This window comes from Staurois parvus, unplaced genomic scaffold (genome assembly GCF_062004578.1).
Source record: "Staurois parvus isolate SC_StPar_1 unplaced genomic scaffold, SC_StPar_1.0 ptg000425l, whole genome shotgun sequence".
Lineage (NCBI taxonomy): Eukaryota > Metazoa > Chordata > Amphibia > Anura > Ranidae > Staurois > Staurois parvus.
The window spans coordinates 2,493,670-2,506,654 of record NW_028318221.1 but is presented as its reverse complement, the minus strand read 5'-3'; the positions used below and the strand labels follow the sequence as shown (position 1 = coordinate 2,506,654).

General features: G+C 41.7%; 1 protein-coding gene across 3 annotated transcripts in view; it reads right to left on the bottom strand.

Moving 5' to 3' along the window:
• The window catches only part of ONECUT3 (one cut homeobox 3), a 130,858-nt gene that overhangs the window by 15,649 nt on the left and 102,224 nt on the right, over positions 1-12,985 (bottom strand). The window contains exon 2 of one of the 3 annotated variants that reach the window (XM_089687397.1): positions 6,907-6,936. The exons of the other annotated variants lie outside the window; for them this stretch is intronic. Within the exon in view, the coding sequence (XP_089543523.1) occupies positions 6,907-6,936 (30 nt within the window). The remainder of the gene's footprint in view (positions 1-6,906; positions 6,937-12,985) is intronic. 3 annotated transcript variants of the gene reach the window in all.

Sequence of the window (12,985 nt, the reverse complement as noted above, 5' to 3'; positions counted from 1 at the left end):
TTTTCACTCTCCAGCTTTACTAACTAAATCCCAAAGTGCCATTTATTGTTGACTGACCTCCTTCACACATATACAATGAATTGCAGGGCACTCATGCTGTGGAGTACCACCACACAAAGATATGATCATTTTGTGTTGTGGTGTCCTCAATCTTCAAAAATAGGCAGGACCTTTTTTATGCTAAAGACACAAAAACGCATGTATTAACCACTTTAACCACTTTCACCCCCTTCCAGTCCAGGCCAATTTTCAGCTTTCAGCACTATCACACTTTGAGTGACAATTACTCAGTCATGCAACACTGTATCCATATGAAATTTTAATCGTTTTTTTTTAGAAAAATACAGAAAATTTTGAAAAAAAAATGTTTGCTTAGTTTTTGTTCTAAAATTTTGCAAATAGATCATTTTTCTTCATAAATTTAGACCAAAATGTATTCTGCTAAATTTTTGAGGTAAAAATAACCCAGAACAGTTTATATCATTTAGTCTGTGTGAAAGCTATATATTTTACAAACTACAGGATATATATTTGAAAATTGATCAGTTGAGATCCTAAAATATTGGACGCTGGTGTGGCATATGGCAGTGATTAGGACGCTGGTATGGGGTATGGCAGTGATCAGGACATTAGCATGGTGGATGGTGGTGATCAGGATGCTGGTGTGGCAGTAGCCAGGATGTTGTTATGGGGTATGGGGGTGATCAGGATTCTGGTATAGGGTATGGCAGTGCTCAAAATGCTGATATGGGGTATGGCGGTGATTAGGATACTGATATGGCATATGGGGTAATCAGGATGCTGGTATGAGGCGTGATCAGGATGTGGGTATGGGGGTGATCAGAACACTGGTATGGGGTAGGATGGTGATCAGGGTGATGATAAGGGGTATGGCGGTGATCGGGACGCTGGTATGGGGTATGGTGGTGATCGGAACACTGATGTGGCATATGGGGTGATCAGGATACTGGTATGAGGCATGGCAGTGATCAGGATGCTGGTATGGCAGTGATCAGGATGCTGGTATGGGGTATAGCAGTGATCAGGATGCTGGTATGGGGTATAGCAGTGATCAGGATGCTGGTATGGGGCATGGCAGTGATCAGGATGCTGGTATGGGGTATGGCGGTGATCAGGATGCTGGTATGGGGTATGGCAGTGATCAGGATGCTGGTATGGGGTATGGCGGTGATCAGGATGCTGGTATGGGGTATGGCAGTGATCAAGATGCTGGTATGGGGTATGGCGGTGATCAGGATGCTGGTATGGGGTATGGCAGTGATCGGGATGCTGGTATGGAGTATGGCAGTGATCAGGATGCTGGTATGGGGTATGGAAGTGATCAGGATGCTGGTATGGGGTATGGCGGTGATCAGGATGCTGGTATGGGGTATGGCGGTGATCAGGATGCTGGTATGGAGTATGGCAGTGATCAGGATGCTGGTATGAGGTATGGCAGTGATCAGGATGCTGGTATGGGGTATGGCAGTGATCGGGATGCTGGTATGGAGTATGGCGGTGATCAGGATGCTGGTATGAGGTATGGCAGTGATCAGGATGCTGGTATGGGGTATGGCGGTGATCAGGATGCTGGTATGGGGTATGGCAGTGATCAGGATGCTGGTATGGGGTATGGCGGTGATCAGGATGCTGGTATGGGGTATGGCGGTGATCAGGGTGCTGGTATGGGGTATACCAGTGATCAGGATACTGGTATGGGGTATGGTGGTAATCAGGATTTTGGTATGGGGTATGGCGGTGATCAGGAGCTGGTATGGCATATGGGATGATTAGGATGCTGGTATTAGGTATGGCGGTGATCAAGACACTGGTATGGCATATGGGGTGATCAGAATTTTGGATTCTGTGTTACAGATCAAAAAGCAGCTCTTGTGAATGGTTCAATCTAATTAATGTAGCTGCACTCAGATCGGTTATTACAAAGCGCTTGTATATGCGTATTTACAACCATGTGAATGAAGCCCCAGAATGAACAAGCCTTGAATAGGATTCTGACAAAAGCAACATACCAGTATAAAGCCTCATAAAGAAATGTCATTCTCTAACTGCCCAACCACAGATTCATTCACAACAGCGAAACCATTTCAGCTTTGTCATAGGTGACATCCGTAACTAAAATCTAGTAGCCTCTGAACGGCAGGATGGCATCTTCCATCTAAGACTTATCACAAAGATATTTTACTTTGTTACAAATTCTAACCACCAGGTTCCCTCATAGAAAGAAGCCAACAGAGGGCAGCAACATTCCATTCTGAATTTTTCTTGCAGTTGGTTATAGATACTCATTCAGTAAAAAAAAGTGTCCAGTACTGTATAGGTATAACACTCACCTTTGAGACCGAATAGCAAAACCAATCTTCTTTTTACTAATAATAATAAAATTAGAATGAATACATTGTGCATGGATACACTCCTATGGGAAGTCTAGAGTCAAACATTTCCATCTCAGCAAGGAGATTTACATCGCATTAATAGCATGAAATGCAAGAAGGGGTCAGCAACAAATGTGGTATTCATTAGGGCTTCTCTTCTGCTTGGCTTGTACCCTGTGCATTCTACCCTCCACATGAACAATGCCTGGCCTGCCATTGAGGCTGCCCTTTCTGAAAGACAGAGCGTTTTTTGTTTTTGTCTTTTTTTTTATGTTATAAAGTATAGTATAGAAGGTGAAGTTGTGATCATATTCAATACCTAATCATGTCCTAGAAGAATCCTTGTTTTTAAAATTCACTTGCACATAATTGGGTATTTAAAGAAAATTCAGCTTCACTTAAAAGTGAAGTAGGGCTTTTGTTTTTCCCCATTTATACTTACCTAGGTGGATGCAACATCGGTCCGATGCTGCATGTGTCCCCTGCCGGCTCTAAGGGTGAGAACTCAGCGATCACATAACTACTGATCGCTGAGTTCTCACAGCCGCTCTAAGCAGAGAGTGGTGACTGTCAGTCACCGCTCTCTGCTCTGCCACCCCAGTACTTGCTGAAGTGCTGGGCTGTGGAGGGGAAGGGAGTGGCTGGTTCAGGCTCTCTGCGCTTCTCTGAGAGACTGAGCCAGGTGTCGCTCCAGACTCTGGGGTGGATCCAGACTTCCCAAAGTCAGGATCTTTCCCCAGCCTGGACCGGCTGAGTGATGTTAGCCGACAGCAGGCTTCATCCCACTGCCAGTTGTGAATGGGTCACAGGAGTGCAGAATGACCACAGAAGTACAACCAAAAGAGCTTTGGCTGTACTTATCCTTTAATTCACTAGTATTTACTTTTCAAAGTGAACATTTGTCTGCTAGGTAAACAACCTCTACTCCTTTAGTAAACCAACACAGCTGCTTTGTTTGAAGTTTCTGTTTCTAGAGATTTCTCCAGCTTTGGATATAAGTTTTTTTTGTATATTATTTATATTTTTCTTATATTATTAATGAACCCATACTTTTGCTGTTTTTACTGATACATGGCAAAGAACAGATTTTCTAGTTTGGAAACTGTCCCTTTATACTAAAGCGGTACTAAACCCATAAGAAAATAATTATTATATTGCAGCTTACCAATTCTTAGATGTGGTGGCTGCATTAGTTTTCTTTTTTAGTCTTTCTTTCCTTTATTTTCACTAGGTAATCCAGCCAGTAAGTCTTTTGTTTTTCAACAGAACAAGCTGTCCTGCAGATATAGGGTTGAGACAAACAATTTACCACTGACAGGGGTGCTTACAGTGATCTGTTTTTATTTATGTAAAACCTTTATCCCAAAAGGAAAAAAACTATTTGCTATAACTGCATAAAAAGTGTGAGCTGGCGTTTGACTTCAGTTTGTTAGGGTATCTAAAGCCGGCCATACATGGATTGAAATGTGGCCGATTCAGCAGGGATCAGCCAAATTTTGATCCAGATATAGGCAGGGAGGTTGTACAGAAGTCGATTTACCGACTTCTGTACAACCGCTCTGCCAGGTTTTCCCCACTAAATTAGCTCTGCAGGACATAGTCAGCAGTAATGATTAGTGTATTCTGACAGGGAGGCAGTCCCCCTGCTATCAGAAAGCAATAGCACTGTGGGTAGGATTCCCCCATCCACACACTCAATCAAGCCAGTGAGTTGAACGAAAAAAGATAACTCTTCTATTGGCTGCCTAAATGTGCTAGTCCACGTAACAACCTCAGATTGACAATGCTGCTTTACAAATCTTCCCCTGTGCTCCTTCATCCAGAGTGGAGGTACTCTAATACAGGAGGTGTGTTACTGGCCAGATCATTAAGAGAAGACAGAGGGAAAAAGCCTAAAAAAAAATTAATGCAGCCACCACATCTAATGATTGGCAAGCTGCAATGTATTACTTTTTGGATTTTCGGTTTAATAAAGCTTTAATACATTTTCTGGGTATTATACGCCTTCTGGCATTTTTATTCTAACAAATATTGTGCTAAAGTTATGTGTTTTAATAAGGAATCATTTGGATGTTTCAGTAAGGATTTTTTGTTTGCTATTTAATTCATTTTTATCAGTGCCAGCACCTGCATTTTGTGTCTGTTAATGCGGTAGTAAACTTGTTTAAAAAAAAAAAAGTTTCCTGCTCCAAGGGAATATCATAATTTGCTAGTATGCATCACATACTACCACATTATGACAGACTTACCTTATAACAAAGCCCTCCGGGTAGTGCACTTCCATCTTAACCTGGTCTTCCGGGTTTCGAGGGCTCTGGCTGCTTGAATGGCCAAGCCGCCAATGACACTCCCACACATGCGAACATGGGTCTTGGCCACGACACAGCTTTGAAGGAGCATGTGCCGGTGCAGGGGCGGACTGACAACTCATGGAGCCTCCGGGCAATAGGGGATCATGGGGCCCCTGTGTCCTTGCCCAATCTCAAGAAAAGCTATGAAAAAGGTACCAGGGGCATCTCATGGGGCCCCCTACTGACCCCAGGCCCTCAGGCAGTGCCCGAGTTTCCAAATGGTCAGTCCGCCCCTGTGCCGGTGTTGTCACCAGTTGCTGCTCTGTAGAATATCTCCTAAAGAGTAAATGTTTAAGAGATATTCATTTTACCTACAGGTAAGCTACAGGTAAGCTTTATTTTACCTGTAGGTAAAATAGGAAAACTAGTTTACTACCACTTTATGTAATTATTGCTTTTAAAACCAAGACTGGTTTTGACACTCAATTATATTATGAGAACTATACGTATTTTTTTTTATATTTTTATTGTTTCACCTACATAAGGGTCTATAGCTTCTGTCAATATCCTCTGATTGATTCTTCACTGACATCTTCATTACCTACTAAATTTTACCCCTACCCTTTATTATACTCTAAATGTTACCCTTACAGTTCTAAGTTTTATCCTTACAGTTACAGTTCGAAATCAGGGTTTCTCAGCTAGGGTTTCTGCAGAGGTTGCTAGAGGTTTCTTGAGCAATGAGAAATTTCTGCCTCTCCCACCAACATCATTGACCTTTTTAGCTATCTATAAGGGGGTAATTCTTCCCAATGACCACAAGTGTAAGGAGCATTCTTCCTACTGACCATCACACTAATGTGCATCATGAGTTGCAGGTGTAGTAATTTTATAGCAGGGGTTCCCTGAGACCTGAAAGATAATTCAATGGTTCCTCTGTGTTGAAAGGGTTGAGAAAGGCTGTTCTAAAGATTTGTAAATGAACAGTAATAGAAAACAACGTTGTTGGCTGTCTGCTTCATTGTTACAGCACAGTACTGTAACTTTGGAAAAAGTTTGGACAGCAATGATTGCCACAGCACAACCATTGGTCCCTCCACACATGCCAGGGTGCTAGGTCTAATCCTAGACTCTGAATCTCCTTTGACCCCTACACTGGCAAAATCTTTCCACCTCAACCTCCATATCATTTCCAGAATTTTCCCCTTCCTTACTAATATCACCACAAAACAACTTATTCACTCATTGGTTTTATCTTACCTTGACTACTGCAACTCCTTCCTCACTGACCAACACCTACACAGGCTATCCCCTCTTCAGGCTATTATGAATGCTGCTGCCAGGCTTATACACCTTACTAATCTATCCGTGACTGCTGCCTCTCTCTGCCAATCCCTTTAATGGCTTCCACTAGCTCAACAACATTGCCCCTAGCTATATCACCAACCTCATCTGCAGATATCGCCCAAATCATCCTCTCTGCTTCTCCGAAGACATCTTGCTCTTTAGCTCCCTTGTTACCTCCTCCCATGCTCGCCTCCAGGATTTTTCCAGAATTTCTCCCATCCTCTGGAATTCTCTACCCCAATATGTCCAGTCAGCTCCTACCCTGTCCGCCTTTAGGAGATCTTTGAAAACTCATTTATTCAGGGAAGCCCACCCCACCTCCACCTAAGAACTGTACTTGCATCTCCTCCATCGGATCATAGCTTTTGTACCATCTCCCCTTCTCCTTAAGCAAGCTCCATGAACAGGGCCCTTCTATTCTTTCTGTAGTGAACTGTATTGTAATTGTACTGTCCCCTTTTATAGTGTAAAGCTTTGCGCATACTGTTGACGCTATATAAATCCTGTACTATAATGATAATAATATTGAAGCGTACTTTTAACTGTTGCTTCTCTCCTGTATATGGAGCAGAGTTAAGTTTTTTATATACAGAACTGTCAAGCAGTCTGCCATTTTATAGCTTACAGAAAAAGAGAAAATGTCTATATGCTAATTGATGTGGTTGTATTACCTAAAAGGGACCTCATTCTGGCCCTTGACACCACCAAGGGCCGCACAATATATATATATATATATATATATATATATATATATACTATATTGCCAAATGTATTGGGACACCCCTCCAAATCATTGGATTGACGTGTTCCAATCACCTCCATGGCCACAGGTGTATAAAATCAAGCACCTAGGCATGCAGACTGCTTCTACAAACATTTGTGAAAGAATGTGTTGCTCTCAGGAGCTTAGTAAATTCAAGTGTGATACCGCTTGAACCCTACAGACTAAGACTGGGATGCCATTAAATTTCATTTGCGTGTAAAGGCAGGCGTCCCAAAACTTTTGGAGATATAGTGTAGTGGCACTTGATGCCTGTAAATGCACCTAAACATGTATACATGCATCTAAATGCGCCTAGGGGTTAGGCATGTTTAGCGCTTGAGCGTTACCTCATTTCAAATGGCCAGCATAAATTATTATTCTGGCCAAAGAAGAGAATTAATGCCCAAATGTACCTAAATAAGTCAAGCATTTATTCTGTCAGGAGGAAAGGTGTCTAGGAGAGATAGCAAAATGTCCAGTGTACATGAGGCCTTATAGTTTCCCTTTTAGCAAATGTTTGAACATGCAAATTTTGGATGTATTACTATACTGTTCATTTCCAAGCAGTTGGCCAATAACCAAAATACAAACACAGGTAACTAACTAATCATACTGCATATTTAATACTGACTCTATTTCCAGAGATCTTTTTAAGCATGGATAGTGAAGAATAAATAACAAAGTGTGTTTTTTTTCCTTTTGCAGTTGTGTCGAGTCAGTTTCTCAGAATTTAATGAAAAGTTTACTTGTGTCATCAAGACCCAATATTAGTCTATAATTCTGCCATATATGCTGTATTCCTACATTGATCATACTTTAATCACATCTAATCTAAAAGTCAATCTTCATTTCCTTTAGATGTAGATGTAGTCACCTTTCAGGTTTGGTCATGGCCTTAATTCACTAAAGTGCAATATGCTCAATTACCACTGCAAGTTCTAAACAAGCCAGTCCCCCAGGGCTAAAGCTTAGAACAGGCTCCCAAACATCACCAATATGATCATATAAAAGGAAATAAAGAAGTCCTGTGCCTTGGCATCCACGGTGGATGGTGTATACTGGTTCTTTTCTCTAACTACTTGCCCTCCAGAGGATTTACCCCCTTTCCTTACCAGTCCACTTTTTGCGATACGGCGCTGCGTTACTTTAACTGACAATTGTGTGGTCATGCAATGCTGCACCCAAATGAAATTTATGTCCTTTTGTTTCCCACAAATGGAGCTTTCTTTTGGTGGTATTTGATTGTCTTTGCGCTTTTTATTTTTTGCGCTATAAACAAAAAAGGACTGACAATTTTGAAAACAAACTTTTTTTGAGTTTTTGTTATAAAACATATCCAGTAAAAAAAAATCAAAAAAATAAAATGTCATCATGCAAACTGGAATTTTATTTATTTTTTATTTTATAATAGTAATGGCGGTGATCAGTGACTTATAGCGGGACTGCGGCGGGCGCACTAGGGGGGAACTGACTAACTGCCACTGACATCCCCAGTGACACTAATACAGTGATAACATCTGGGGAGATCAAAGGATTAACTGTGCTGTGTGTGTTGTACTGTGTGCTGTTTTACTGTGTGTGCTGTGTGTGTTTTACTAGGAAAACATGCTGCTTTGTATTGCTCTGAATTTCAGTCGGTGCTTACAGGGGAGGAATCTGTGTTGTTTACATACAGTACTCTCCCCTTTCACTGCACCTGGGCAATCGCCAGGTGCCGGCAGGGAATCTCCAGCCAGAACCTAGTGATCGACAGCTGTAGCCGCCAATGGTGGTATGGGCAGGGGCGGACTGACCATTTGGAAACTCGGGCACTGCCCCGAGGGCCCGGGTTCAGTAGGGGGCCCCATGAGATGCCTCTGGTACCTTTTTCATAGGCTTTTTTGAGTTTGGGCAAGGACACAGGGACCCCTATTCCCCTATTGCCCGGGGGCCCCATGAGTTGTCAGTAAGCCCCTGGGTATGGGTATGGTGCCCCCCTACCCGGAAATGCAAAATCTCGTATATATACATGATTTTGCGCAGCCCTGACACCCTGTAACAGTAGTTCTGCTATAGGGCGGCCGAGAAGCGGTTAAAAAGCACTCAACGAGTATACTGTACATAGAGATGTGGAAAACATTCCTTGGAAATCCTTATAGGTGTAGTAGGAACAAAACTAGCAAGATGTAAGCTGTCATTGCTTGGCCATTGAACTGTAAGCTGGAGATCCCCCTCCTTAGCTGCATTTCATAAGCTCACTAGCCCAGCAGCAACAGTAGGGTTCAGACCACACCCAAGCCCAAGTCCAAGCTCATGCTTTCAGTTCAAGTGCATAAGTTCATCTTGGAAACACGTTACATGTTCCACCCATAGTTAGCTCCTGCCCCCTCTACCCCCGATCCATCCTCCTTGTGGCAGAGGGTGGGGGTTCCTCTTCCCACAACCACTGTCACTATTTGAAAATATGTAGGGCTGTGCCCACCCATCCATGTCATTCATCCTCATTGCACCTGTGATCTATGGATCGCAGATGTAATGCTCCTCAGGTTCCTGCCAGAAAAAATAATAAATGCACACTTTTCTGTTAAATCCATGGTGGATTGCATTTTTTAAAAGGTATTTGACAGGAGGTGAAGAAGGTATTATGTTGCCTGAGGAAGCCACGTGTCCCTGTGGCGTAACACATAGGGGAGGGGCTTGGTGATGTCACGATGCTCGCGGACAGCTGACCTGTCCCGGAGAGTGTTCACGGAGAGGAATCCGGTGAGATCCATTGGAGCCTGAGGGTGTCAGCTACGGTTTAAGGATTGTTTATTCATATGTGCAATATTTGGTGCAATGAAGCACCTGTATTATGTGAGTGGCCATTGTATATTATAATAAATTGCCAGTTTTTTAAACGATAAAGCACTATTGGTTTGCCTATGTTTCTCCTATATATGTGCTGAGTGGAGGAGAAGGAAGGAGCTGAATCAGCAGTGAAGGAGAGTCTTGATAGAGGTCTTGCCACTAATATATGTCCATTTAATGGGCGCAAGCCATTTTTGAGCAAACTTAACTGTGCGGTCAAAAATCTCAGGTGGGGCACAACTGGTGTCGGTGTTGGCGAAAGCACATTGTATATGTCAAATAGAAGATTTGAATGGCACAAATCATCAATATATATAGAAAGAATCATGATATGGAGATGAATTTTATTATTTAGTAGTTTTTTGTTTATATTTATATAATTCTTATTGGAATATATTCTTATAATATTGGAATTTTATATACATTATTGGTTAACATTAAGAGAAGCACGGCACGATTATTTTATGGGTTTTTTTTTAATGTTGCACAAATGGATTGCGTTTGGCGGGCGGCTGGGAGAATTTTTGCTGTAGCATATGTATACCCCATACAGCTGGCTTTGCAAAATAGGGGGAGTGATTAAGGGGGGGCAGTAAAAAGCAGCTCAATCACACGTTTACACAGCTACTCCCCATCAAGCACAAGTGTAAACTAAGCCTAACTGTGAAGTTTACACATACAGGAGTCTATAGAGAGATAAAGACAAGATTACACTGATAAGGCCTGGTTCACACTGATGCAATTTCAGATGCAACTTGGGTCACACTGAATCGCATGATAAAGGAAATAACATTGCTTCCAATGATGCCTGTTCACAGCAATGCAGCAGACATACGATGCAACTTTGGGGAAGGGTCCTATGCTACTGTGGTGCGCTTTACAGTGTGATTTGGCCTTTAAGAGCCCTCCTATTCCTTCTGTACTGAAATTGTAATTGTACTGTCTCCCTTTATATTGTAAAGCTCTGCGCAAATAGTCGGCGCTATATAAGTCCTGTATAATAATAATAATAGAATATGCAAACCACATCCAAACCGCAACCAAAGTCACATCAAGGTCACATTACATAATTTCACTGCAAATTGAGTCACATCACAGTAGTGTGAATCAAGCATTAATCTATTAACATATGTGTATATTTTTCTGTCTGTAGGTCCCTCTATCTGTTTGTGGGAGAAAAAAAGGCTTTCACGGCACTGAGTTCCGACAACTCTTCCCAGTTATGAATTTCTCTGCTCTAGTCTTTTTATTAAACGGCAGGAGGGCAGCTGCAGGTAAAGATGTGTTTAATGATAAAGCACAGGCTGTGTATTTAGAGATACATAACATCTGAGCATACAAACATATATCTAAGGCCTTTATCATCTACAGTAAGTACTGAGAATGCCATAGCATTGAAGTCTGTGTGTGTGTGTCACGTTGTACCTTGTTGCCCAATACTTTATTCTAAATCAGTTTTTTTATCCAGGCAAACAGCTAAATGTACACTTATACACTAATATAAGGGAATTGTTTTATCTGTCAACAGATTTGTATTTCTGTCTATCCAGTGCAAATATTTACACAGATCAGGCACTCACCACAGCTATGTCTGGTAAGAGCTAAGGTGCGGACTGAACCCAGTTTGGAAGTTGTGATATGATAGCATGCCGCTGGCCCAATCAGCACTTAGCTAAGGGCTGGGATGCTGGTGAAATTATTGGCCTAACAGGGCCACATGGCCATATTTGGATAATGTAAAAGTGCAAATGTAGTCATATGGCCATATAAGGTCAATGGAGGTGTTACTAATGGATTTGCATGTTTAATTTCATTAATTCGGTGACGGGGTAAATATTTGCAGATCCCTGGAGACGTCCCTCTTTCATAAATTCCCAGATAATGTTCCCAAAAAGTCCTATAAATTGATCACCTGTATGTTGTTGGCAGCGAGAATTACTATAGCTAGACATTGGAAGCAATCGTTCATCCCGCTTGACTATGTTAAGAATACATTGAACTGGATTATGATTAATGATAAGCTCACCTGCATACTATACAATATTACTAGAACATTTCACAAAACATGGGACTCGTGGACTCAATATATTTCTGTACCGTAATGTCCATCAACTTGACCCCCTCCTTCTCTTTTTCTATTCTCTGCTCTCTATTCTTCATCATTCTCTCTTTTGTCTATTAGGGTGGATCATGCCCAATCCCTATATGTTCTACAACATTTATCCTGCCTTAAACGACAATTACTCTGTGTGTATTTTCAGGTCCATGAACAGTGGTTCTTCCCCTTTCCCTCCCAGTGCACTTCCTATTTTCCCCTCTCCCGATTCCCTTCCCAGTTCCCTCCCTCTTCCCTTCCCTACCACTGTGCCAGTCCCCTATATATGGCAGATAAGGGTTGTGGTCCTTGGTCTAGATTATCCAATAACTACTCTACAGAGTTCTTAGTATCCTGTTAACTGTTTTATGTCCGAATAAACGTTGTTATTTGCGTTGTGTTATAATCTACATATTTTGACAAGACATTGTTCATTTGTATTACCTGTTATTTGAAAAATTGCTCAATAAAAACTATTGGAACATAAAGTGTTACTAAACCCACAACAATAAAATCAGTCTGTATATACAGTAAAGCATGCTTGTTATACTCACTGTGGAACCTAAGAGGTTAATCATCTGCATTGTGTAAAAAGGCTGTTTGATGCTGTCTTCTCTGACCCTCCCCTTCTTCCAGTGTCCCCCTCCTATCTCCTGATAAGGCATATCGTGTGGAGACACTCTGCACATGCTCAGTGTGGTGTGTATTGCTAGAGTGGTTTTGTTTTCCCCTTCGGAGAGTGCACTGATTGGCACAGGGCCAATCAACGCTGTCCAGACAGAGATCAGGGGTTCTGCATCCTCCTAGAGCAGAATGGAAACTCCTCCTAGATGCTTTAACAAGTACTCAACTGGACACTGATAGAAGCCACAAGACTGCTCTAACTGCTGATGAGAAAAGGTATTTAGCGGTTTATACTTACTAAAATATTTCCATTTCTATGTTCTGTGTACTGTGGGAGACCAGATATAGTGAATGCAGGGGCTTGGGTTTAGTAACACTTTAACTGCGTTATTGTGGTACCTTTTACTTTAGTTTTCATCAGGTATACCCATAACATAGTAAGAAATAAGTTGAATTCTGAACTACAAGGCTAGACTTTCCTGTGCACTAGGGAAAATGTATATAGACCATCACTTTACTATGAACAAAGTCTTTAATGAATGATTGCCTTTGATGAATGGAAAGCTTTTGACTCATTTGAGCAGTCACCCTTATCTATATTTAATTTGTTACACTTTTACCTTACTATAGCAAAACGTAATGT